The 23,349-nt window shown below is 27.9% G+C and overlaps 4 protein-coding genes across 4 annotated transcripts; 1 reads left to right on the top strand and 3 right to left on the bottom strand.

The window, feature by feature from the left end:
* The first annotated feature begins 4,653 nt into the window (after positions 1-4,653).
* On the top strand, positions 4,654-5,723 carry LOC132938832 (UDP-glucosyltransferase 2-like). Its single transcript, XM_061005838.1, has 4 exons — positions 4,654-4,686; positions 4,816-5,035; positions 5,106-5,325; positions 5,404-5,723. Exons 1-4 carry the CDS (start codon positions 4,654-4,656, stop codon positions 5,639-5,641), a joined length of 711 nt encoding a protein of 236 aa, XP_060861821.1. The 3' UTR covers positions 5,642-5,723.
* A 1,292-nt stretch (positions 5,724-7,015) lies between these two features.
* Positions 7,016-7,822, bottom strand: LOC132938831 (uncharacterized). The gene has a single exon (XM_061005837.1). The coding sequence runs from the start codon at positions 7,820-7,822 to the stop codon at positions 7,016-7,018; it is 807 nt and encodes a 268-aa protein (XP_060861820.1).
* A 9,745-nt stretch (positions 7,823-17,567) lies between these two features.
* LOC132939753 (trimethylguanosine synthase-like) lies at positions 17,568-18,410 on the bottom strand. The gene is made up of 4 exons (XM_061007101.1): positions 18,353-18,410; positions 18,162-18,293; positions 17,770-18,074; positions 17,568-17,710 (listed from the first exon to the last, which is right to left on the bottom strand). Exons 1-4 carry the CDS (start codon positions 18,402-18,404, stop codon positions 17,609-17,611), a joined length of 591 nt encoding a protein of 196 aa, XP_060863084.1. The 5' UTR covers positions 18,405-18,410; the 3' UTR covers positions 17,568-17,608.
* Positions 18,411-18,927: 517 nt separating this feature from the next.
* Positions 18,928-21,934, bottom strand: LOC132939752 (uncharacterized). The gene is made up of 4 exons (XM_061007100.1): positions 21,711-21,934; positions 21,063-21,185; positions 19,418-19,592; positions 18,928-19,044 (listed from the first exon to the last, which is right to left on the bottom strand). The coding sequence occupies exons 1-4, from the start codon at positions 21,932-21,934 to the stop codon at positions 18,928-18,930; spliced, it is 639 nt and encodes a 212-aa protein (XP_060863083.1).
* Between the last annotated feature and the right edge of the window lie 1,415 nt (positions 21,935-23,349).

Raw genomic sequence — 23,349 nt, 5'->3', positions numbered from 1 at the left:
ACAAATTCTAAATAGATTCGTGTTTTTTTTAAACATTTTCACAACCCCCCCCCCCCGGTTAAGAGCCCTTGAAATAGTGCATGTTAAAAACTCAGCCATATCTTCCCCCCCACCCCTTGACAAAATCATTTGACTCATTTAGCTACTTTATGAATTAAAAGCGATACATTGAACGTACAAAACTGTACCTACCTACATAATAGTTATCAACCTATTAACCCATCAATAATATTATATTTTTTATTGTGTACACTAATCGATTGGTATATACAAAATAACGTTAAGTTATAAATAGGAGGTGGATTTAAATGCATTAAAAATAAGAAAAACGCCTTAAAAATACGATTTAATGCACTTATATTACAAAGCTTAATAAAATGGCCAGAAAAATTAAAAGTCCAATTTAAACGAATATAAAATAGAATTTAGATCAGTGTATAGGTAGTGTATTCGTTATATTTTGAGTTTCATTATAGCACATCAGTCGATCAGATGCTATTTAATATTTTAAAATAATTCTTTGCTTGGAAAGCAATGTTTTAGAAAATTCAGAAAATGCAGTTTATATTTAAATATTATAAATAATAATTACTGATGCATTGATGCGGAAGAGTAAAGGGGTGGACAATCAGCCGAACCGAAATCTAACATTTTAAACATTTAATATAAACAATTTTTCACACACGCATCATGGTATGAAAATAAAAAAATATTTATAATTCACATTTATACCGATTTTCTACCGAAAAATAAATTACTTTAATCTCAATATTATTTATTAGTTAACGATATCTTTGCTCAGAATCGTTTTTCGTTTGTTCGTTTTGTATTTTAATAATTTATACGTGGATATATTATTATTACTAATAATTATAGTAGTTGTGTTTGTTTTATTTCATTAATTTATTTAGTACTATACCAATAAATTATATATTAATTAATAATTTTTAAAACATTGTGTTCAAAAAAATAAAAAAAAAATGTGATTTTAATTAGAGTCTTGTAATGTACCTACCTACCTATATTTAAAAAATAAATAAATATAATAATAACTGTTGAACTTTTAGGGACATAATAGGTAACACATTCGTGTATGTAGTATTACACTATTTATATAGGTATATTTATATACCTATACGAGTATATGAGTAGGTATATTATTCATAAGTGCGCACACGTCAGGATAGGCAGTTGACCATTCCGTGAATATACTTTTATGTGTACATGATTATGCATCCCTAATCCCTATGATATAGAATATAGATATTAGGTGAACAATAGAAGTTAAGTATGTGACACTAAATTAATAGTTACCTATAACTTATAACGTTGTATTTGGAAAAAAAATTACCAGTTATTAATTAAAATTGTATCTTATGACTATTATCAGTTATAAGTCATAACATACATTTCTATAAATTAAACCAAAATATTTATATATTTATATTAAGTACCCTGTATAGGTATGCACCTATTAATTATAATTATTCTACAAACAGGGACTGGAAAAACGACGACGGCGTTTATATCTCGCGTATTTTATACATTTCTAGTCCGGAACTAAAATATGCGCCTACAACACTTGGATATCACATTTTTCGTGACATTAAATATTTGTTTCAAGTGTTAAAAGTAAATTTAAGCCCAAAAGAATATAAAAACAAACTTACTTTGATTATCGACTCCTTCGGCGGAATCCGTGACGTGTGTGAACTGCGACGCCCATGAGGAAACGCTCCAGAATACAGCCAGAACTTAGAATATTGTGATTTATGAAAAATAAAATTATACGAAACGCAGTAAGTGTTTTGCTCATATATTCTTTGCTTATTGAAATCTTAGAATTTTTAATCGACTGTGTCTTCTACAACGACTTTGAGATATGCCATAGATTAAGTAAATAAATGATAGATATTATACTAGGTACGTCAATATGATGAATCCACGGATATAATATAATGCAACTTTTTATATCAAAGAGTTCTGTGATAAGGAATAATTTGTTCATTGAAATTTGATATGACAATCAACCAAAATAGTTTATAATTTTGAATTTTAATTTTAATAATATGATATAGGTATTATTTAAAATATTATTTTCGTTTATCAATTTAATTATTGATTAAGGTGGTGAATAGATATCAGAAGCACAAGAATATTTTTATAAGAGCATATTGTATTTTATGAATTATTAAATAATAATGTGATTACTGGATTTTAGAGTTAACATAAAGCCATAAACGTATGCAATAAATTCATCAAATACTATAATAGCAACTATATTTCTAAAACTCCAAGTCTAATATTTTAGATTCTGAGCGGATCGATGACTGTATTAATTTTACAATGATGTGTGTTTTTTTTTTTTTAATATTTTTAATTATTTTTTTTGTGGTCTGTGTAAACGATAAGTATTCGTAATAAAGATTCAATTTTCATGTATAATATTATATTATGATCTGAGACGGAATCTAACAGATATAATGTTTATTTTTGACATTATTAATGGTTTTGTTCTTTGTCCTGAATTATTAGCAATGATTGGTTTCCGAATTCCTCGTCTTTATACGCGCAATCTAGATTTATTTGTTATTCCACATTATAGAACTAATAGTGGAGCCTTCTCTTTTCTACCAAGAGCTCTTAGGTTAGCCAATTTAATCTCCCACCATCTTGATTTTTTTAATTCTACTCGTGTTAATTTTAAACTAAATACTGTATTGCTTCTAAAAAAACCACATTTTATCTAATTATTATTATTACTTAATATTGTTACTTGTCGTATACATTTATTATTAGTCATTTATTTTTAATTTTTAAAACATTATTTAAATTTTTGTATTTTTATTACCTACTTAATTTATATATATTTTGATTGTTGTCATATTGTTATATTATATACTTTGTAAAGGGCTATTGCCCGTTGAATATATTCAATAAATAAATAAATATTATAGGCACTCAGTATGTAATCATATGTTTATTTTTAGTTTAATTTAATTGTAGGTATTTAGTAAATAATAATAGGTATACGAAATTGTGTTTTCGAATAGCAATTTATTGTTTGTATTAATACCTACACCATAATAGGGAACTAAAATTTTGTAAATGATGTACAAATGTATTTTTGGTGTTGTAAGGCTACTGTAAGATCAATTTATGAGAATCCTTGCATTAAATTGTTAGGATTATTTGATATGAATAATTATTTTATTACATATAGGTAAGTCGATCAGAAACTATATTTACACTGAATGTTAATAGTAAAAAGCTATTAAAATATCTATTATTTGTATTTATTTGTTAATAATAATTAAGACTTAAATATTAGCAGTAATCTTGTTCCTTTCACAAAATGTTTTTTAATTATTTTTAATTTAATTTACATTTATCCCAAAGTGATCTCTGAATGTAAGTACCTTATTGCTTAATCAAATTATTTACATGATTATTAACTAAAAAAATATCTATGAAGTATAAACATCCGCATTTCCATTAACTATAAATTCATAATTGTATGAGCTATACATGTTACATATATTTTTCGAAAAAACTATTTTATTTTTTTATCATCACCTTTTAGGACAGTATAAATGCTTAGATTTTCTTTAACAGTATCTTTTCTGATAGGAAAGTGAATCTAGTTGGTACTTGGGGAGGTAAAAAATAAAAATTTTCCAGTAGTTTTCAAAAGCAAAAGTGAAAAATAAAAGAAAAATTAAAGAAAAACGGGAATTTTTACGCAAAATTTGTTTTTGAGAAAATCGAATTTGGTTTTTGGTGTAACTCTATAACAAATGAACGGATATACGTGAAATTTTCACTGGTTATTTATATTTGCATTTTCTATACACGATAAAATTTTAAAAATATTTTGATTTGTTATGAACTGTTTAGGAACATTTTCAGTTTCAAATTTTATTAGTTTTTTTTTCGATGGATGTCAATAAAACTTCATTTGTTGGGTAAAAAAGCTTGGAAATTGAATACAAGGCTCCTACTATATTGTTACAATGATATTTGAAAAATATAAAAAATCACAGTTTTTATTTACAAGCATTTAAAGTTCAAATCTTGATAAAATACGGAAAAATCACGAAAATTAACAAATTATTTTGAGTTGAGAATTCATAAAAATTTTTCTTTTTAAATCTAAGATTTGAAAATGTAATACAAAATTGAAATAATATTATTACAATCCTGTATATTACATTACTATTTACTAACTGAATTACCCGGCGTTGGGTAAACAATGCAAAAAATTGGCCCACCGAAAACTTTGTTCGATGTTGAGACATTCTGTACTGAAATACATAGAAGTCCTACTGCACCAACAGACATATCGTTTTAACAATAATAATTATTAAAACCAATAACAACCATTTACAAACAAATATTTCCATCGTAATTTTTTTTTCATTGAGCATCTCTCCCGGGTTGGACCTCTAATTTACACTTTTAAAATTAGCCTATGTTACTCAGGGATAATGCAATGTAGCATTCTAATTGTGAAAGAGTTTTTAAAATCGGTCTAGTAGTTTTTGAGTTTATTTGTTACAAACATATACACATCTTTCCTCTTTATAATATTAGTATACCTACCTATAGAATAAAATATAAAATCTTATTATAATATAATATTATTTTAGAATTATGGTAGACAATAATCAATTCAAATATTTTTTAGTACCTATTGGCATTATTAGGTATATTAATGTTTAATAATATTAATGATATATTATTATAATATTAAATAAATCCATCAAATTGTATTCCAATAAATCGTTTAATGTAGTATATTTTTTCTATTTACAGGATATATTAGAATTCATCGAACAATCACCACATGGTGTTGTTTATTTCACTTTTGGTTCAACTGTTAGAATGACTTCATTACCCAAACACATACAAAAAGCATTTATAGATGCACTTGCACAAATCCCTCAAAGAGTGTTATGGAAATACGAAGATGAAATTGAAAATATACCAAAAAATTTTATGATTAAAAAGTGGCTACCTCAACGTGAAATTCTTTGTAATATATTGGGGATTAAAATTTCTGGGATATAAATCGAGTTATAACACTTAACCCTTTTTTACTATAGTGCACCCTAATGTGAAACTCTTTATCAGTCACGGAGGTTTATCTGGGTTATATGAAGCAATAGATGGCGGTGTCCCCATTCTTAGTTTTCCTTTATTTGGTGATCAGCCAAAAAATATTGACAATATAGTCATTACAGGAATGGCTATTTCTATGGATGTTTTGTCCATAACAAAGGATGTGTTCTTAAATAATGTTTTAGAACTGTTCAACAATAAAAAGTAAAGGCATCTCGTATTTTGTAAATAAGTATTGAAAATGTTGAATAACTGAAAATATTTTTCTATATATTTTTCCAGGTACATGGAAAATGCTAAAACTGCGTCGAAAATATTCAAAGATCGGCCTATATCACAAGCAAATCTAGTTGTGTACTGGACAGAGTATGTTATACGTCATAAAGGAGCTCCCCATTTGACATCTCACGCAATTAACCTATCGTGGTATCAATACTATCTTTTGGATCGCATTGCTTTAATATTAGTTTTTATTAAGGCCGTCCTCCCACTAGGGCGACGCGACGCGACGCGATTTTAAATAAATATCGCGTGATAATCGTTTGTCTTATAAAACACGGAAAATATATCGGGGACTTCCCACTGACGCGACACGATGTGACTACGACGCGACACGACAACAACTAATCGCGCGCGACTAGTGCTGTCAGTCGCTTGATGAATAGTTGCCACTACATCACTTGAATTATACTCGTGTTTATTTCATTATATTTTATTATTTCATTGTAATAGTATTATATAATATAATTATTATATAGATAACTATAATTATAAAATTATGTCGAAAAAAGAGTGTGTGTTAACTATAAACTTAGTTGAGGCTGTGGAAAAATATCCGTGTTTATATAGTTACAAATTACCAGAATACGCCAGAAAAGATTTAACAGAAAAGGCATGGTCAAAATTTGCAGAAGAAGTTAAAGAAACAGGTAATACTATTTATTATTAGTTCATATTATTTATTGTAACATAATATGTTAACAATACCTAACCTAACCATTATGGTATAAAGTCAGGGCCGGATTTAGGAATGTGGGGGCCCTGGGCCCACCTTAGAAGTATGTATTATTTTTCGATAACATATATTTAATATTTTAATATATTATTATAACTTTATAAGTGAATTTTCAGTCGAAAACATAGCTCACGATTTCAATAACTACGCCCAATATAATGATCTGATATTAATTTAGAAAACAGATTTGAATTTATCACTAAATTATCTATGCTTATACAATTTTATTTTTATGATTATTATTTTTTTTTTGCTTAGAAATTTACTAACAAAAATAGTAAGAATAGATCATATTCATATAATTTCAAATTTAAATACATTGATATAGAATATGAATAATGTGTGACAGTTAAAGCATAGAACATTTAGAGGAGAATTCAAATCTGCTTTCAACATTTAAATCGGAACATCCTACTTAAGCGTAGTAGTTCAAGTCACTGGCAGTATTTTTTGAAAAAAAATGTTTGTTATTTTATAAAGTAATATTTGGTGACTTGTGCATGGGCGTAGGTAAAATTCCACACGCACATATTTTGTCACTATGATAAAATAAAATAAGAACAATGTACTAATATTAAAAACTCTACCACCCTACCCATCCAGAATATTTGACAACTAATATTATCGGTCATCGATATTAGGTATAGTATTTTGTTTTTAACAAATAGGTATGTATGAATTATATTTATTTATAGTATTAAGTAGATATGAAAACAAGTTATGCAGTTTACCGTATTAATAAATACAAAATAATACAATAGCTAAATAATACAAATAATAATTAATAATAATATGCATTTAAATGCACTTTCATATACTTATTTCAAAACAAATTTAAAAGAAAATTATTATCAAATATTTAGACCATAATATTAATAATTATACACACTTATTCCACTGCCATGGCAGCGATGCATAAGGCTTAACAAAATATGAAGACAAATAATCTCTCATATCACTCGCCGCTCGTGTTCTCAGCAACTCATTTTGATCGTCGTTGTCTCTGAGAAATTCAACTGGTACTTGAACGTCTTTTGGACAGTTTTCATCAAAATCAACGGAAGGTATATACTGTCGACCTTCCCTTTTACGTATAAAATTGTGGAGAATACATACTGATCTTATTATATTGTTAATAGTAGTTTCGTTATTACATCGTATTGGTGATAATAGTACTTGAAATTTTTGTGACATCATACCAAATGAACACTCAACAGTTTTTCTACCTCTACTGAGTCTGTAGTTAAATATTCGTTTTTTATTTGTTAAAGTTCTCTGTGGGTATGGTCTCATTAAATTTTTTTTCAAAGGGAATCCTTCGTCAGCTACAAAATAATAAGGAAAACAAATATCGTTAGGGTCATTAGGCAATGGTTTAGGATGTGGCATATTTAAACCATTTCTTTCAAGCCACCGACCCATTCTTGATCCTCGAAAGATACCTCCATCGCTATTTCTACCAGCGAAACCAGTTTCTATCATAATAAAATGTCCATCTGCATCACTGCAAGCCATTAAAACGATTGAATGGTATGATTTATAATTAAAATTAGTGGATCCTGTATTAGGGAGTTTTTGTATTCTTATGTGTTTCCCATCTATTGAACCTAAGCAATTTGGTAAATTCCATAATCTATTATACTGATTTTCTATACACATCCACTGTTCTTCGGTTGGTATAGGCATGTATTCATTAAATAAACACTTCCATATTTTTTGAGTAGATTCTGAAATTATTTTACCGATTGTGTTGGCACCTCGAGCAAAATAAAATGATAGGCTGGAATAAGTGCAGCCCGTCGCCAAATATCTAATAAAAAATAGTTTTTAGGTAATTTTTTATTTATGTATATGTATATTTCAATTATTTATTATTTTTGTATTATTTTATTTTTAGTTTCATTGTGTAAAGAAAAATGGAAAAATTTAAGAACTGTATTTGTCAGGAATATGAAACCAGCACCTAGTGGATCTTCTAGAAAAGCAAAGAAGCCATATTATTTGAATGAATATTTACAATTTCTTTTGCCATATGTAAAACCCAACACTGATATAACTTATCCGGGAAATCTTCCTTCTCCGACCTCAGATAATAAAATTACATTTGAAAATAATGAACAAAGTGATACTGAAGTCCAAGATGAAGATATTGTAGAACAAGAAGAATATTTAACCGATACAATTATAAACATTGAAAAACCAAACAATGAAAAAGGTCGTCTTCCTCTTGTACAGGAACGTAACCAAGGAAAAGGTAACAAAAAGAAACGAAAATTTGATGTTAGCGAAGTAGACCAGTCCTTTATTGATTTCGTGAATATGAAGAAGGAAAAGTCCTGTGAAACTGATCCAAGAAAGATGTTTCTTCTTAGTTTGTTACCAGATATTAAGAACATGACTGATCAACAAATGAGAATGTTCAAAAAAAAAGTATTGGATTTGGTCGATGACATTTTAACTGAAAATCCGACTCCTCAAAATCAATTACCAATAACCATGTTCAATCCATCTCGTCCTCCGACTACATCTTCAACTTTCTCAAGTTCATCATTATATTCTTATAACCACTCAAATAGTTTCACGCCAATCCATTCTCCTGAAGAATCATATGTGGCAGCTGAAGTTAGCAACCAGAACGATAATGTTTGTCAAGATTTCATAAATATGTAAAAATGTATATGTAATAAATTACAAGGAGTATACTACCTATTATATTAAATTAAATATTAAATATTATATGAGTCATAATAATTATTTATTTTATTTATATTAGTATAATTATTTTTATGTTAGTAAAAATTAAGCCATTACCTCAATGTTATTAGTAGTCTTTCACGTACACAAATACAACGGCGGAAATGTGTGTCTTGTTTTTCAATTTCTGGTCCAACTTTTTCCACAAGTAAGTTAAAACTTTCTTTCGGCATTCGATAAAAAGATTGAAATTTAACGTCATCTTGTATTAATTCATTTGCGGCAACAAAAATACGACAATTAATATTATTCTGTATGTAAGGATGTACCCAATATCTCCTTATCGTTTTTCGTCTTGTGGTTTTGATAATACCAGTATAATGCAATGGCATCGTCATCTTCAAAGGACGACATGTTTGCAACTGACCAATTTTAGTTGCTGAAACATCGTCTATAGTGTGCAGAACTCACGAAATCAGATCGTACGATTTTTTGCTAGGCAACTATTTTTTTTAGTCGCGTCAACGTCGCGTCGCGTTGCCCTAGTGGGAGGACGGCCTTAGCTTGAACACACTGTATAGTATCTAATATAATAATAATAATAATAATAATACAATAAACATATAACTCGGTTCGTTTAAGAGACCGAAAAAAACAACAACAAACAAATCACACTTAACGAACAAGAATAAATTATGAATATAATGAAACTTAAGAATTATGACATTAATAATATAGTAGTAATAATAATTGTTGACGATTTCTAGCTGTAATATGATGATATTGTTGATAGATGTACAATACTACAGTTTTGAGTTTGGCGGAACAGCTGTACATAAAACAAAGACTTAAACGGGACGTCGGACCGTTCAGTAAAATTTAAGCAATAAGTTGAGTACGACTTTTCACTTGTTGCCGCTAAACAGTTGGTACTGAAAATAACAAAGAAAACATTAAATTAATATTTTTATAGTGCATTGTATAACGTTTTTTATATACCTTAATATACCAATGGTATAATAAGTAGTAATATTATTACAAATCGTTCAATTTTTCAATAAAACTAGCAGGGTTCAGTTTGGTTCCTACCAAACCAAATTATACATATCTAATAATTGTTGTTCGGTTTGCATATTGCAGTTAAATTTTTATAGAAAAATATAAATCGACCCTATTGCGGTAGGTACCATAATTATTTAGTTCCTCTACGTCTTTTTTGTTATAAAACTAGGGTATTTTTGACATGCATAAAGTTATGTAAATTGGGAATTGTATTGAGATGAAAATGTAAGTGGAAATTAGGTCGAGAGCAAAGCGATCTGTTTTTTGTTTCAATTGTAAAAACTTTTGACCACTCCTAATAAACTGAAATGACGCCATCGCGTGATAAATCTTATATTATATTAATAAGTATATTAAATCACAATTTTTTTTTTTAAAACGTCTATGCGTTTTCACGAATATGAAATATTTGTTCTATGCGTAAATAATAATAAACATTAACTGTTACATTTTTAACGAACCAGCGAGTTCTATACATTATTATCTCGTCATAAATCGGAGTATTTTTGTTTTGTATATGGGTCGAATTATTTTTTTCATAGTTAATATTAAAAACCTAGGTATTAAATATTAATTTTATTTATTTTTATGAGTAGGTAGGTACCGGTGCACAATATATTTTTTTAATAAATAATATTATAATAATAGGTATTCGACGATATGGTTGATTCCTACTCTGGAACAATAGTCACACAATTTTCAATTCTAACCTAACCGAGTCGAATTGGCGTGTACATAAATATTAAAATATATAATTATATTTAGATTGGACATTGGCACTGCGTGCATTTTATAGAGAAGATACCTATCGTTGAAACAATAATAATTATATAGTTATTCGAAAAACACATTATAAATGTTAAATTTAAATCAAGTTATATTATATTATAGGGCCGTGGTGCAGGGGTTTGGTAAGTTCCCACACGAAACATAGCAGGTAAGCGAGTACATATGTAAGTTCCCTCACGAAAAAAAATACGCCCGTACGTAAGTTCCCACACGAAAAAAAATACACCTGTACGTAAGTTAAGTTATTAAGACTTAGGAATGACAACTTAAACGAAATTGGTGTGGTTAAAATCTCATTTTGTTTGATCTAATAACACTTTACAATATAGTCATACTGTGTTAATAAAAATATACCAATATGTATTTTCCATGTGGCGATAAAATTTAATGCATTATATTCTATCTACAATTATGATTGTTTTGTAGATAGTTTCATGGCTGAAAAACCAGAAAATAATAAAATAAATGAATTTTGTGATTATTTAGTAACTCATTACATCGAAGATACCAGTACGTTCCCCCCTAGTATTTGGGCTAGTGCTAGTTCTGATACAAGCCTTACTACAAACGCTTGCGAAAGTTTCCATTCTAAATTCAATTCAAATTTTTATCATCATCATCCTAATATATTCAAAATAATAGAAGTCTTAAAAATGTTTCAAACAAATACATATATGAAGATAAGAATATCAGAATTAAATAGACCTCAAAAAAAAAGTAAAAAAACAGAAGAAAAACAAAACTTTATAAATAATAAAATTTCAGATTATAACTTACAAAAAACTACACAGTATGACTGAAGTGTTTGAGCTATCGCAATAAACCTAATAAAATTTGATTTTTTTTATTATTATTTTTATTTTATACATATACAAATATTATACACATTATATTATTAATTTTTATTATATATTATACGGACTAGATTCAATTCAAAATTGAATTGGACTTTTTTTTATGCAATACAAAAACAAAACAAATTTTACCACACCAACTACGTTTAAGTTGTCAGTCCTAAGTCTGAATAAAGTGGGAAAGAAGTTTGTGTTTGGCAAGGCTGAGCATTAACGAATTAAAAGTTAAAATTATAAGCAATTTAGATAAACATTATTATGTGTCTGAAATTTTTTATTTTGAAAATAAGAAAATTTTAACTTTAAATTAAATTAAGTTACTTTTCTTTGCCCAGCCTTGGTGTTTGGTATAATTTTTTTTCGTGTGGGAACTTACGTACAAGTGTAATTTTTTTCATGTGGGAACTTACGTATGGATATCCAGGGGTAATTTTTACCTGCTATATCTCGTGTGGGAACTTATATTCACCCGTGGTGTATGCAGAAACTACAATAAATGTATAAATATTATATATTTCTCAGCCACCTGGATTTTAAACTATTCAAATAACGTCTGTCTCGAAATATATTATTTATAATAAACCTACCTATCTATAGTTGTATTATCGAGTTTATTGTATATATCGGCCAAAAGTTGAATAATATAACCTCCGTGGGTAAGTAGTAACTTTAGTAACTAGTAAGTACCTACACAAATGCATAATTATTATAATCTAATTTCTGTAGAGCTGACTATGCGATAATAGTAAGAGGATCGATTTCCGGACGTGGCAAACAATAATAATATCTACCTACCTACTTTACCTAGTATAATATTAATACTTCATCATGCTGTGTGCTAGCCGAGTGCATTTAATATTTCGTTTAAATTATTAATAGTATTTTTGTTTTTTAAAATCATAATAAAATTCAATAAACCTGCGGAGTATTGCACCGTGCTCTTGGGACAACGCCATGGTATACGGTGTTTTCATTCATTTAACCTTTCGGCGTGAATAGGTATAATTATAATAATATAATAGACTTAAATGATGAGGACTATGGCATTTGGAGCAGAATTAATATTATCACCTACACAATGAAGTTTTAATTGTAATATAAGTACCTAGCGGTTGATCACATTAACTCTCCGTATTTATTGAATCATTTCCAGTTTAAAGCATATTATTATTATCACAGATTTTTCCCACTTTTTACATTTTATCTCATACAACTAACTTAAAAAAAAAAATTCCACTTGTCAGAGCCATGTCCTTATGTAATAATTATCATGCTGACTTTGATTTCTTTTCAGATCAATTAAATATGATATCTATGTGTCACTTAAAGTTCTAATACACTATATTTTATTTTATAATTATTATTTTTAAATTGTCTGTTATTACTTCAACTAATATCGCTAATTAGGTATCTTTGTCGATGTTTTATTTTTCATCTACCTAATACATTACTTTATTATAGGGTTATTATAAAGGGGTTAGTGTTTGTTTCATTAAATTTAATAAATATATTATTATATAATTATACATATTTAATCCAATCTGCAGTCAAAACCAATTATCCCTTGTTAAAAAAATCACCAGCCTGACAATGTGTTGTGTCAAGAACTCAAGAATATAGTATATAATATATGCATTATAATATGAATACACATATTATAGGAAATTAATCAAAGATGTTCACAATGGCACAACTTTTCATAATACCTTGAACCCCTATAGGCTATAATTATACTTGTGATGACGCGAAGTTACTTTGATTAAGAGTCATACGGTGGAAGCGGAGGAAAAAGCAACAACGACTGACGACCACGTTTTCCTGGCTTATGCTAGATTCCCACTATACCATTTTGTGTTGAGTTCTATATATTAAACAAAATATTGGTAACACATCACCAAAAGGTTGAACCCAGACAGCAATTTTTTGTTTAATAATATTATTATAACATTATAATAACGAATAATATTAGTATAACGTTATTATAATACTATTATAATATTATCATTACAAAATGTTGTCTGGGAACTACCTATATTAACCATAAAAACTTTACGAGGTGTTGTTTCGTTTTCCGTACACTTATAGGATGTAGGTAACAAAATGTTGGGGACACATTATATACTATATAGTTGAATATATTTGGTAGTCGGAACTATACTCGGTATGGTGAAACCCAGCTCGACTTTTAATGAGAAGTATCGTGGTTATCGATGTTGAGCTTGTCCTACATTTATGTAAGTACAAAATAAATTAAAAGTGAATTGTCTGAATCTCTCTTAGTCTTATTGAAAATATATTAAGTAATATAATATGGATAATTGGAAAATCTAGGATTTCTTTACGTTTATCAGGCGTTTTGGAAAATTACTGGAACTAACGAACATGTGATTCTTGGGTTTCATAAGTTTTGCCTACTTTTAACCGTGTATAAGCACTTGTCACGGTCTGAAGAAGACGACCAGAGTGATACTGAAATCACACAAATATAAAATCATTTTTTTCTTTAGTTTGTGATCATCTTTAAATAAAACTCATATATGTACATATAACTTTATATTTTACATCGCTTACTAGATCTCTGCCATTGTACCTATAAGATGCTCATGCCATGTGTTATAATTTCTTAATTTAATAAAATTTCCCCTAACGGCCTAAAATATTATACACTATCGATAGACTATGCCAGAAATATTTTTTTAGATATCTAAACAAGTTTCCTGCATAGTATCTAAAGTTTAGATTCTAAACAATTTTTGACTCAAGATTTTTGCTAAAACAATTTATTTTATTTCATTTATCCGATTGTTTTATAACTGGTATAGAAATCTCAAATCACCTTCAAATTCTGTATTCGTTCCAATACTGATTAGTTCGATTATTTTCATACCAAACTTGCATTTTAGGAAGATGAACGATCGTTACATCTGTATCTTAACCACGGCGAGACTGACCCCACAAGACTACATTGTATACCTTAAATAAATATATGCACTAACGTAAAACTATATATTATACATTCACCTTCAGTAGATAAATATCTATAACTGAGAATTGTATACTTGTATCTATACGCTCTCGGAACTATTGTTGGTATTTGAGTTTCACGCATCTCGAATACCTTTGTATAATATTATTTTGACGACTTATACAAGCGATATTGAAATAATAATAGTTTAAATTTAGGAAACACTATAGTACCTATATTATATTATAAAAATATTCTTACCGGATTTTGCAAAGTGGATAACTGTTTCACCACACCGGAACCTAGTTGCTGCAGAATGCCAGTACTAGAATTATTTGAACATGTACTCTGCCTCCTTGACCGGATGCTGTTCATACTGGAGCTGAGCAAGTATGGCACGCTGCTACTCGTGTTTGGCATGCTACCACCCTTAAAAATCGTAAAAGATCATTCGTTTAAGTATGTACCCGATGTTCTGACACACATACACACAGACACACACTTAAGTAAGTTTTGCCGAGCGTTGTTCTGTTAAGATAATATTAATATAAAATAAATAAAAAGTACTTAAACTGCAATCTACTTTCATTATAAAAAATAAAGTATATAAGATAGTAGATAACACTAAGATAATACATTTTTTAAATTTCTATTGGAAAGATTGTCGAATATTTATGTCAATCTTAAAATGTATGATATTGTCTTCATTAAATTTAATACCCAAGACATTTCAAACAAAAATCTTTGAAAAAATAATATAATATATCGTACCTATTAAATTATAGGTAATGATAAAAATATAATAATATAAAATGCACAACCCAGTATAACAATTTAAATTCTAATTGTACCTACACAATATTAAAAAAAAAAATTAAAAACTTTTAATCATATTTGAATTTTAGTAGTTCTAAAAAATGTATACCTGCCTAGTATGAAAATTGTGATTTATAACCGATGTACGATACAACATAACCTACATTGGTACCGAAAAGATTTATTGGATGCATAGTGATTTACCTTTTGCACGCGTAAGTGCACGTGATTTGTTTATAGTGAAAGGTAGTTTATTTTAAACTGTCTAAAAGCTGCGATTGTGAGTTTATTGTTTATTGTGTACCTATGTTAATATATTATTTTATTGATCAATGACACAACACGAACTAAATAATTTTTACTTGTATAAAAATATGAATAATAGTTCAACACACAAACTTTAAAATATTTTATCCAGTTCCTAAAAAGTAGCAGCAATAATAATGATATTGTAGATGTTTTGGTACCTATCTGTTTATTATTGCCTCTACCACCAAGTGACCTTATATGTCAACAGTCTTTAACATAAAGTCTAAAATGTCGATATTCATGATCGATTTATCTTACATGTAAATCAGTCTAGTATATTATGAACTATTTATCGAAAAACGGTTAATCATTGTAGTAAAATGGAGGGGGGTGGGTAGGTCAAACCGTTTCACCACAAGGACAAACAAATACAATAAAAAAACTCAGCTTTGAAATGGATAGAATGAAAAATTTACACGTCACTATATTATATACACGAACACGAACTCCGACTCTTAACAAACTATAGTCTGTGATCGAACTTATGGTTTTATTGTGTCGGGTGAAGCACTCCGATAACATAATATGTTTATAATTTAATCCTCTCCCATAAGAAAATTGTATGTACGCCACTTCTACTTATAACATTTAAAATAATTGTACCTCACATTAAATGTTGATCTTGTTAGTATGTTTGTCGTCGTGTTGGTCTATTGCATATTATGCCATTTAAAATGCGTATCTATCTTAGAAACGTTAAACTAGCTTATTTTAAAATATTGATAAAAAAAGTAATATAATTCATTATTCCTCGCAATTTTTAATACTGGAATTCAATTTTTACTACAAAAGATATGTTTGTTAAAACAAATAAAATGTGTAATACCTACATTTATGTATCATGAAATATTTATTATTTATTATTATGCTTATACTATTAACTGTAAACAGTTCATTGTTATTATATTTCAATTGTATTTATAAGCATTTTAATGGAACCTATATAAAAAAATATCATAGCACAACAAATTGTGTGATTCATATTACTGTGCAGTGGCAATAATAAACAAGTACCGATGATTTTATTATATTTTAGTTGAATATTTGGTAGATTCCTAACGAAATATAAATAGGTACATACATATAAACATAAGTTGAAAAAATATAATATTTTAAACATTTTTGGATTAATTAAATATTATTCGGTTCAAGTGTTACGAAAAAAATAAAAAAATAATATATATTACATATATTAATTATATTTCAATAAAATTTGTGACAGGAAATATAAGTAAGTAATATAACTAGTAAGTATAGTATATTTTAGCACTACAAATACATAATTTTTAGGTATTTTGTTATTATATTATTTTTTCAATTCAATGATTTTATTGATTAAATATTTTTAATGAAACGTATACATACGCAGAGTTAACTTTGTTTTATGTAATAGTCAATAAACTATAAAACTTAGTTTTAAATTGCAGCAATTGTATTGTTTTAATATGTATAATTTTATTTTATATCAATGAGTTAAAAAAATATTATATTAAAATAGTTAACATTTATATTCTATAAATTCATCTTCTCACAATACACTACTTTTCAGTTGACATTTTTTTTTTTTTAATATTTAATAAAATAAAATAGTTGGAATAGGAACATTTATTTTGTAACCCAAATCTATTTTATTTTATTATTTTGACGAGACAATTAAAATAATACATTTAGTTACTAAAAATCAAAAATTGGTATAAATTATGTCAACCTCTGGTATAATTTTTAATTTTCTATAGTTTTTTAACATAAAATTTTGTTGTATTAGCAGTGTATACATTTTATATATTTATAATATATCAATAAATATATGATGGTTGCACAATTATATTAATTTGTTACAATAAAATACTCATTAAAATAATGAAATAATTTGGAAATAACTTTATTCTAATAATCAAACATAATTAATCAAAAACTGCAAAGAATATTTTCAAAAGTCGCTGACAACTGTCAGTTACTTGAGTGAAAGTCTCCATAGATACTTTAGTGAAAGTCTCCATAGAATGCTGTGATTGAATTCAGTCTTCCATTAATAATATTCTGCTGAATTTCCACTTTACCAAAATCATTTGCCAACCACATACACTGAAAAATTATAGTATAAAGGTTAGATTATATTAAACACCATACATCATGTGCTTTACTTCTAATATATTTGTGGTTTTTGGCATATGAAATGCAATATTAGGCGCAATAGTTTTAACAATATCAAAAATACCAAAACCTCCCCCGAAATAATTGTCACACATAGACGTTAAACTGTAGCTTTTTTCAATTGAATATCCTGGTCCACCCCATGGTGGTGACATAAATACTACATCTGCTTTTAGATTTGGGTAAATTTGAAAAAAGTCACCAACTACAAAATCAATTTTATGAGCAACACCATATATCTCAGCATTATGCCGTGCTAATCTTATCTTATCTGGATCAATATCACATGCTATAACTAAACAAAAATAGTTTTTTTTAAATCTTTATTTTAATATATTTTAATTTTTAAGTTAAATATTATGTAACATTGTAAAAATAATACCTCGTTTGCATGTTTTTGCTAGCTGTATAATATTACCACCAGCTCCACAAAAAGGATCCAACACTATGTTATTTTTACAACGCTTTGCTATATGATAACTTAATACCTCCGGACAGACCGAATAGAAGCTCTCTGTAAATATAAAACAATATTTAAAAACATAAGATTTAAACGGAAAATAGTTGAATTACCTGTGTCCAAAAGAATACCGCGATCAAAATTAGTAAATAACAAGTGCCTCATTAACCAGTATTTAATAGGCAACTGTTTATCTTGATGAAGATTAGTGGTGTTTTTTCGGCAATTCAATTGATTTGAGTAAGTCTTTTTAATTATTGAATTTTGATGATGATTCTAAAATATACATATAAATAACTAAATTTATTTAACTTTATACTTGTACACCATCTTTTTTCCATAATTAATTTTAATAATATACTATAATATAATATTATTTTTCAAGAAGCTATAGAATTTCATTCAATATAATATAGACAACAGAGCATAATTTTATACATATTAATCTTGCATGGTAAAAAGTTAACTCAATACACAAAGATTATTTATAAAAAAATAAATTTGCTGAAAGTTCTAAATATTATGAATTTTACAAAAACTATTGTACAACGTAATGTGTATTAAATTTCAGCTATAAAATAGTTGATGATTAATTATTTGCACAACAAATGGAATTAAAATTTTGAAATTATACTCAAGAGCTAACTAAAAAGATAAATTTTAAAAGTAATATTAATTTAAATATGTTTCATACTTCAATTTTGAAGTTTTTGTTGTAACGATTATTTTCCGGGTATGTTTTAGAGCGAATTGGCTTTTGATGTCTTCCGTTTTGATTATATCCATCAGAACTACCTATTGAATTCTAAAATAAAAACATAATATTTAAAAATTGTTAGATAAAATGTATGCTTATATTTTGATGTTTAAATAAATAATTATAAATTACAGTGGTACTATAAGTATTGGTGAAATATTATTGTTTTTGATATTTTGTAATTATTGATATTTTGATTTCTACTTTAAATCAGATAAACTATACACTTATAAATATGTAGTATTAATATAAATTATCAAACTCATAACTAAATAACTTACAAATTAAAATATTAAATTTGTCCCAAACTTCTATTTTTATTGTATAAAAAAAATTGTTAAAATTAGTTACCTAAACACCCACCAGTCTTAATTTTTCTATCACTAATATATTTTAGTAAATAAACAAAACATATATTTACTTTTGGTTTTGGTGCAATATAACTTTTCTGACCATATCTGGTAATATGTTTTTGAGAGTCTTTATAATAGTTTATCTGTGATGGATAAAATGTATACATTTTATCACTATTACACACAAAACCTAGATCTTTAAGAACAGCATTAATTTTTGCCGAGGGTTTATCGTACTGTTGTCTGTAACAAAAAAAAAAATAAATCATCCATCAGTAAGATACTATACAGCCATGCAGGTACTTGTTTTATAAAGTAATATTTAATAAATACTGTTAAAAATGTCAATTATTTTCGGCTTTTCCATAATATTATTTTTAATTTATATAAACTAAATACAAATCTCATTTGATTGGTTTATGCATTCATATAACAGACTGTTAACTTCATAACTAATATACAACTCAACTTAATATACATAATAAACTAGGTAAGTATTTAGTTTGAAAATAACGGTAGGTATATCATATTATATTATAGTACAATTGTCTAAAGCGGACCCTGAATAAAACGAATATCTATGATTCATAGACTATGAACTATCGAATCAGGAATTGTTCTTTGGTCCCGGCGTGTGTTCCTATAGCTTCAAATTCTGCACGTCGAACCCAAAAAAAACAGATCCTTTCTAAAAGTTGAAAACCGAACGATTTTGTAGGCCCCGTAATAGTAAAAACCTTGCATTGGCGCAAATAGATGGGGGCTTATGGGGGACTTAGTCACTCCTAATGTCGGTCAAGTCCCCCAGTTCAAAATCTAGTAATTAGTACTAATTTTTATATTCTATGGTACTAAGCAATAAGGCCTATGGGGAGGGGGCTTGAGTCCCCCCAAAAACTTTAGTCAATTTGCGCCTATATGCATAAGTAAACTGGAAACACGATACGCGCGGGTGTAACAAAAGCCGAAAATTATATAGGTACCTATACCATATAGTACTATCTATTTTTATAATAAAATTTTTCGTAGCTGTGAAAAAACAGTTGTGCACTAACAATTTTACATCGAACAGTTTATTTTGTACATAGTTACGTTTCTTTCAAACATCAAAATGCCAAAAAAAATTTTTATAATTGAATGAAAAATATCAACTTATCGAGATATGAATGAAAACTTTGAACATTTGAAAAAGTCTGCAACAATTAAAAATTAATCAATACCTACATTTAAAATTAAAATTATAAATATTATAAACTATAATTATGTAAAAGGATAAAGGAATAATAATAGTTCATTATATTATATAATTTAGAATCGAATTTAATAATCCAAAATTGTTCGGTTTTATTCTGTAAAGCGGAACATTTGGTTGATCCCATACGATTCCGCCTTAGACAATACCTATACACAATTAATGTACCTATTAAATTTTGGTCTGAGTATAGATTTATTTGGCAATAATAATCATAGTCCATATACTCGTTAATGCATCAATAATCAACATTATATTATATTATAAATTATGATAAACGGTAAAAATGTATACAGTTTTGAAAAGAAAAACTATTTTTAAAAATGATCGAATAGTCATTTTAGCATGTTTTCATACTTAATATTGCTGTATTGTAATATCGTATACCTACATCATTATTTTTAAAGTCATTTTATTCAATTAAAATTATTTAAACAAAACTAATTATAAATATTACTTACAACATGTAGCTTGGTTCGTTTTCAATATTAGTAGTACGACGTTTGCGTTTATCTGAATAGAAGTTAACATTAGAGGTTTCATTTTTTACAAATGATTTTGACCCCTTTGGAAGTCTTTCGTGCCTATAAAAATGTAGAACAAAATATTTTTATTTTTTTATTATTTTAAAAGCCGCTAGTATAGGTACAGCTAACTATGCAGATAACTCAGACAAAATATTTAAAACTGCAAAATAGATGTAAATTAGAAGTGTAGTTCTGCGGGGAAAGAGTCAAGGAGAAGCTCACCTCCAAATTCCAAACTTTTCCAAAAAAAAAAACCATTACTTTAAATAAATGTCTATTAACATAATTTCTACCTGATTATTTTATTTTAAGAACTTGTATCAGTTGCTTGAATAAATCTCTCCTCAATTAAAAAATATCTGTTTACTCAACCGATCAAATTATACGTATCAGGGGCCGTAATCCCCCAAGATCATATTTTTAAAAAATTGTACATTTTTGTAAAAATAAACATATTATAGTTTTCTGAAAGTTATGACTTAGCCCAACCAATACAAATCTCTGGAGTCACCCCTGACACATAAGGTGTTGAAAATAATAAAAATTGTTTCCAACATTCCTGTTAAGAATAATATGTAGTACCTTTTATTTGCTTCGAAGTAAGTGCACAGCAGAGTTATGTCGTCTCTGGGGTTGCAGTGACGGCGCCCGTACAACACATCGACCAGTTTTCCGGTACGTGAAGTAAAATTCGGCTTTTTCAAAAAACGAGTCTTGTCGGCGGACGGCTTGGGTCTTCTCCATTTCGGAGAGCCTTTTGCTTTCGGAATATCCTGATTCATAGATATGGATTCACTATACGGCATAACTGTGTTTAGCGAAGACAATTTGTGTGTTTGTGTTGGCTCAGTAAAATTCGGCTTTTCCGTAAAACGAGTCTTGTCGACGGACGGCTTGGGTCTTCTCCATTTCGGAGAGCCTTTTGCTTTCGGAATATCCTGATTCATAGATATGGATTCACTATACGGCATAACTGTGTTTAGCGAAGACAATTTGTGTGTTTGTGTTGGCTCAGTAAAATTCGGCTTTTCCGTAAAACGAGTCTTGTCGACGGACGGCTTGGGTCTTCTCCATTTCGGAGAGCCTTTTGGTTTCGGAATATTCCGATTCATAGATACGGATTCACTATACGGCATAACTGTGTTTAGCGAAGACAATTTGTGTGTTCGTGTTGGCTCAGTAAAATTCGGCTTTTCCGTAAAACGAGTCTTGTCGGCGGACGGCTTAGGTCTTCTCCATTTCGGAGAGCCTTTTGGTTTCGGAATATCCTGATTCATAGATACGGATTCACTATACGGCATAACTGTGTTTAACGAAGACAATTTGTATGTTCGTGATGGCACAGTTTCGTTCGTAGTTTCAATATCTGCAGCGGGTTTATGCGCAGCGTAAAAATAATAACAATAATGTCAAAATTACGTAAATAAATAATGATATAGGTGGCGGTCGCCATGCACGCACGATATATAATGGCAACCCAACAACCGCGGCCCGCATTTAGCCAGTATTAATATTTTAACCGTAAAAGTGTAAGGTTAGAATATTATAATAATGTATCATTGTATTAAATATTAATGCGATAGGTACTATAATAATTCATAGATTTATGAACAAACTTACAGTCATAATATATAAAATACATACTCAAATCGAATAATTTATGAGGAATACCTCGTGCCTATATCCAAGCTTTTTACTTGCAAACAATGAAACAAATAGGTACTAGCTTACATAAACTATGAATCGAAAAAATCTATAGCACATTTCAAATGTCTATAAAAAGAACCAAAATAGGTAGGTATTTTAAACAAATATCATCTATATTGAGAGTATAAGTGAAGTGTCCAGCTACAGTGCTACTTTATAGGTACCTACCTATATTCTTTATAGTACCCTACTATGCTAATATATAATATACCTAATATTATACATAAAAAATGTCAACCAGCATGCGGAATTATTGCTCACATATTATAATTATAATATGTGTAAATTATACTATGTAAACCTAATTAAATTTAACCTACACATTTTGTAATTATAAATACAAAATATTATTCTTTATTTAATAATTTATTTGTAATCATATTTCAATAAAAGGTTTTATCCAAAGGCATAGAGTACAAGCGCAATTAAATTAAATACCAAATACGTAGATACAAATTTGCAAATAAACTAATTAATGATATTATAATGGTAGTAGTACAGAGTGGATTTTTTT

The sequence above is a fragment of the Metopolophium dirhodum genome, chromosome 2 (assembly GCF_019925205.1).
Source record: "Metopolophium dirhodum isolate CAU chromosome 2, ASM1992520v1, whole genome shotgun sequence".
NCBI classification, from domain to species: Eukaryota; Metazoa; Arthropoda; class Insecta; order Hemiptera; family Aphididae; genus Metopolophium; species Metopolophium dirhodum.
The sequence above is the reverse complement of the archived record's forward strand: the minus strand, read 5'-3'. Positions and strand labels throughout refer to the sequence as shown.

Coding starts and splice junctions, on each gene's coding strand:
- LOC132938832 (XM_061005838.1), top strand. CDS start 4,654: ATGGTAGACAATAATCAATTCAAATATTTTTTA. Junction 4,687..4,815: donor ATCAATTCAAATATTTTTTA/GTACCTATTGGC, acceptor TTCTATTTACAG/GATATATTAGAATTCATCGA. Junction 5,326..5,403: donor GAACTGTTCAACAATAAAAA/GTAAAGGCATCT, acceptor ATATTTTTCCAG/GTACATGGAAAATGCTAAAA.
- LOC132938831 (XM_061005837.1), bottom strand. CDS start 7,822: ATGCCTATACCAACCGAAGAACAGTGGATGTGTATAGAAAATCAGTAT.
- LOC132939752 (XM_061007100.1), bottom strand. CDS start 21,934: ATGCCGTATAGTGAATCCATATCTATGAATCAGGATATTCCGAAAGCA. Junction 21,186..21,710: donor TACTTCGAAGCAAATAAAAG/GTACTACATATT, acceptor ACATTTTTATAG/GCACGAAAGACTTCCAAAGG. Junction 19,593..21,062: donor AACGAACCAAGCTACATGTT/GTAAGTAATATT, acceptor TTTTTGTTACAG/ACAACAGTACGATAAACCCT.
- LOC132939753 (XM_061007101.1), bottom strand. CDS start 18,404: ATGAGGCACTTGTTATTTACTAATTTTGATCGCGGTATTCTTTTGGAC. Junction 18,294..18,352: donor CGGTATTCTTTTGGACACAG/GTAATTCAACTA, acceptor TTATATTTACAG/AGAGCTTCTATTCGGTCTGT. Junction 18,075..18,161: donor AGCAAAAACATGCAAACGAG/GTATTATTTTTA, acceptor ATTTTTGTTTAG/TTATAGCATGTGATATTGAT.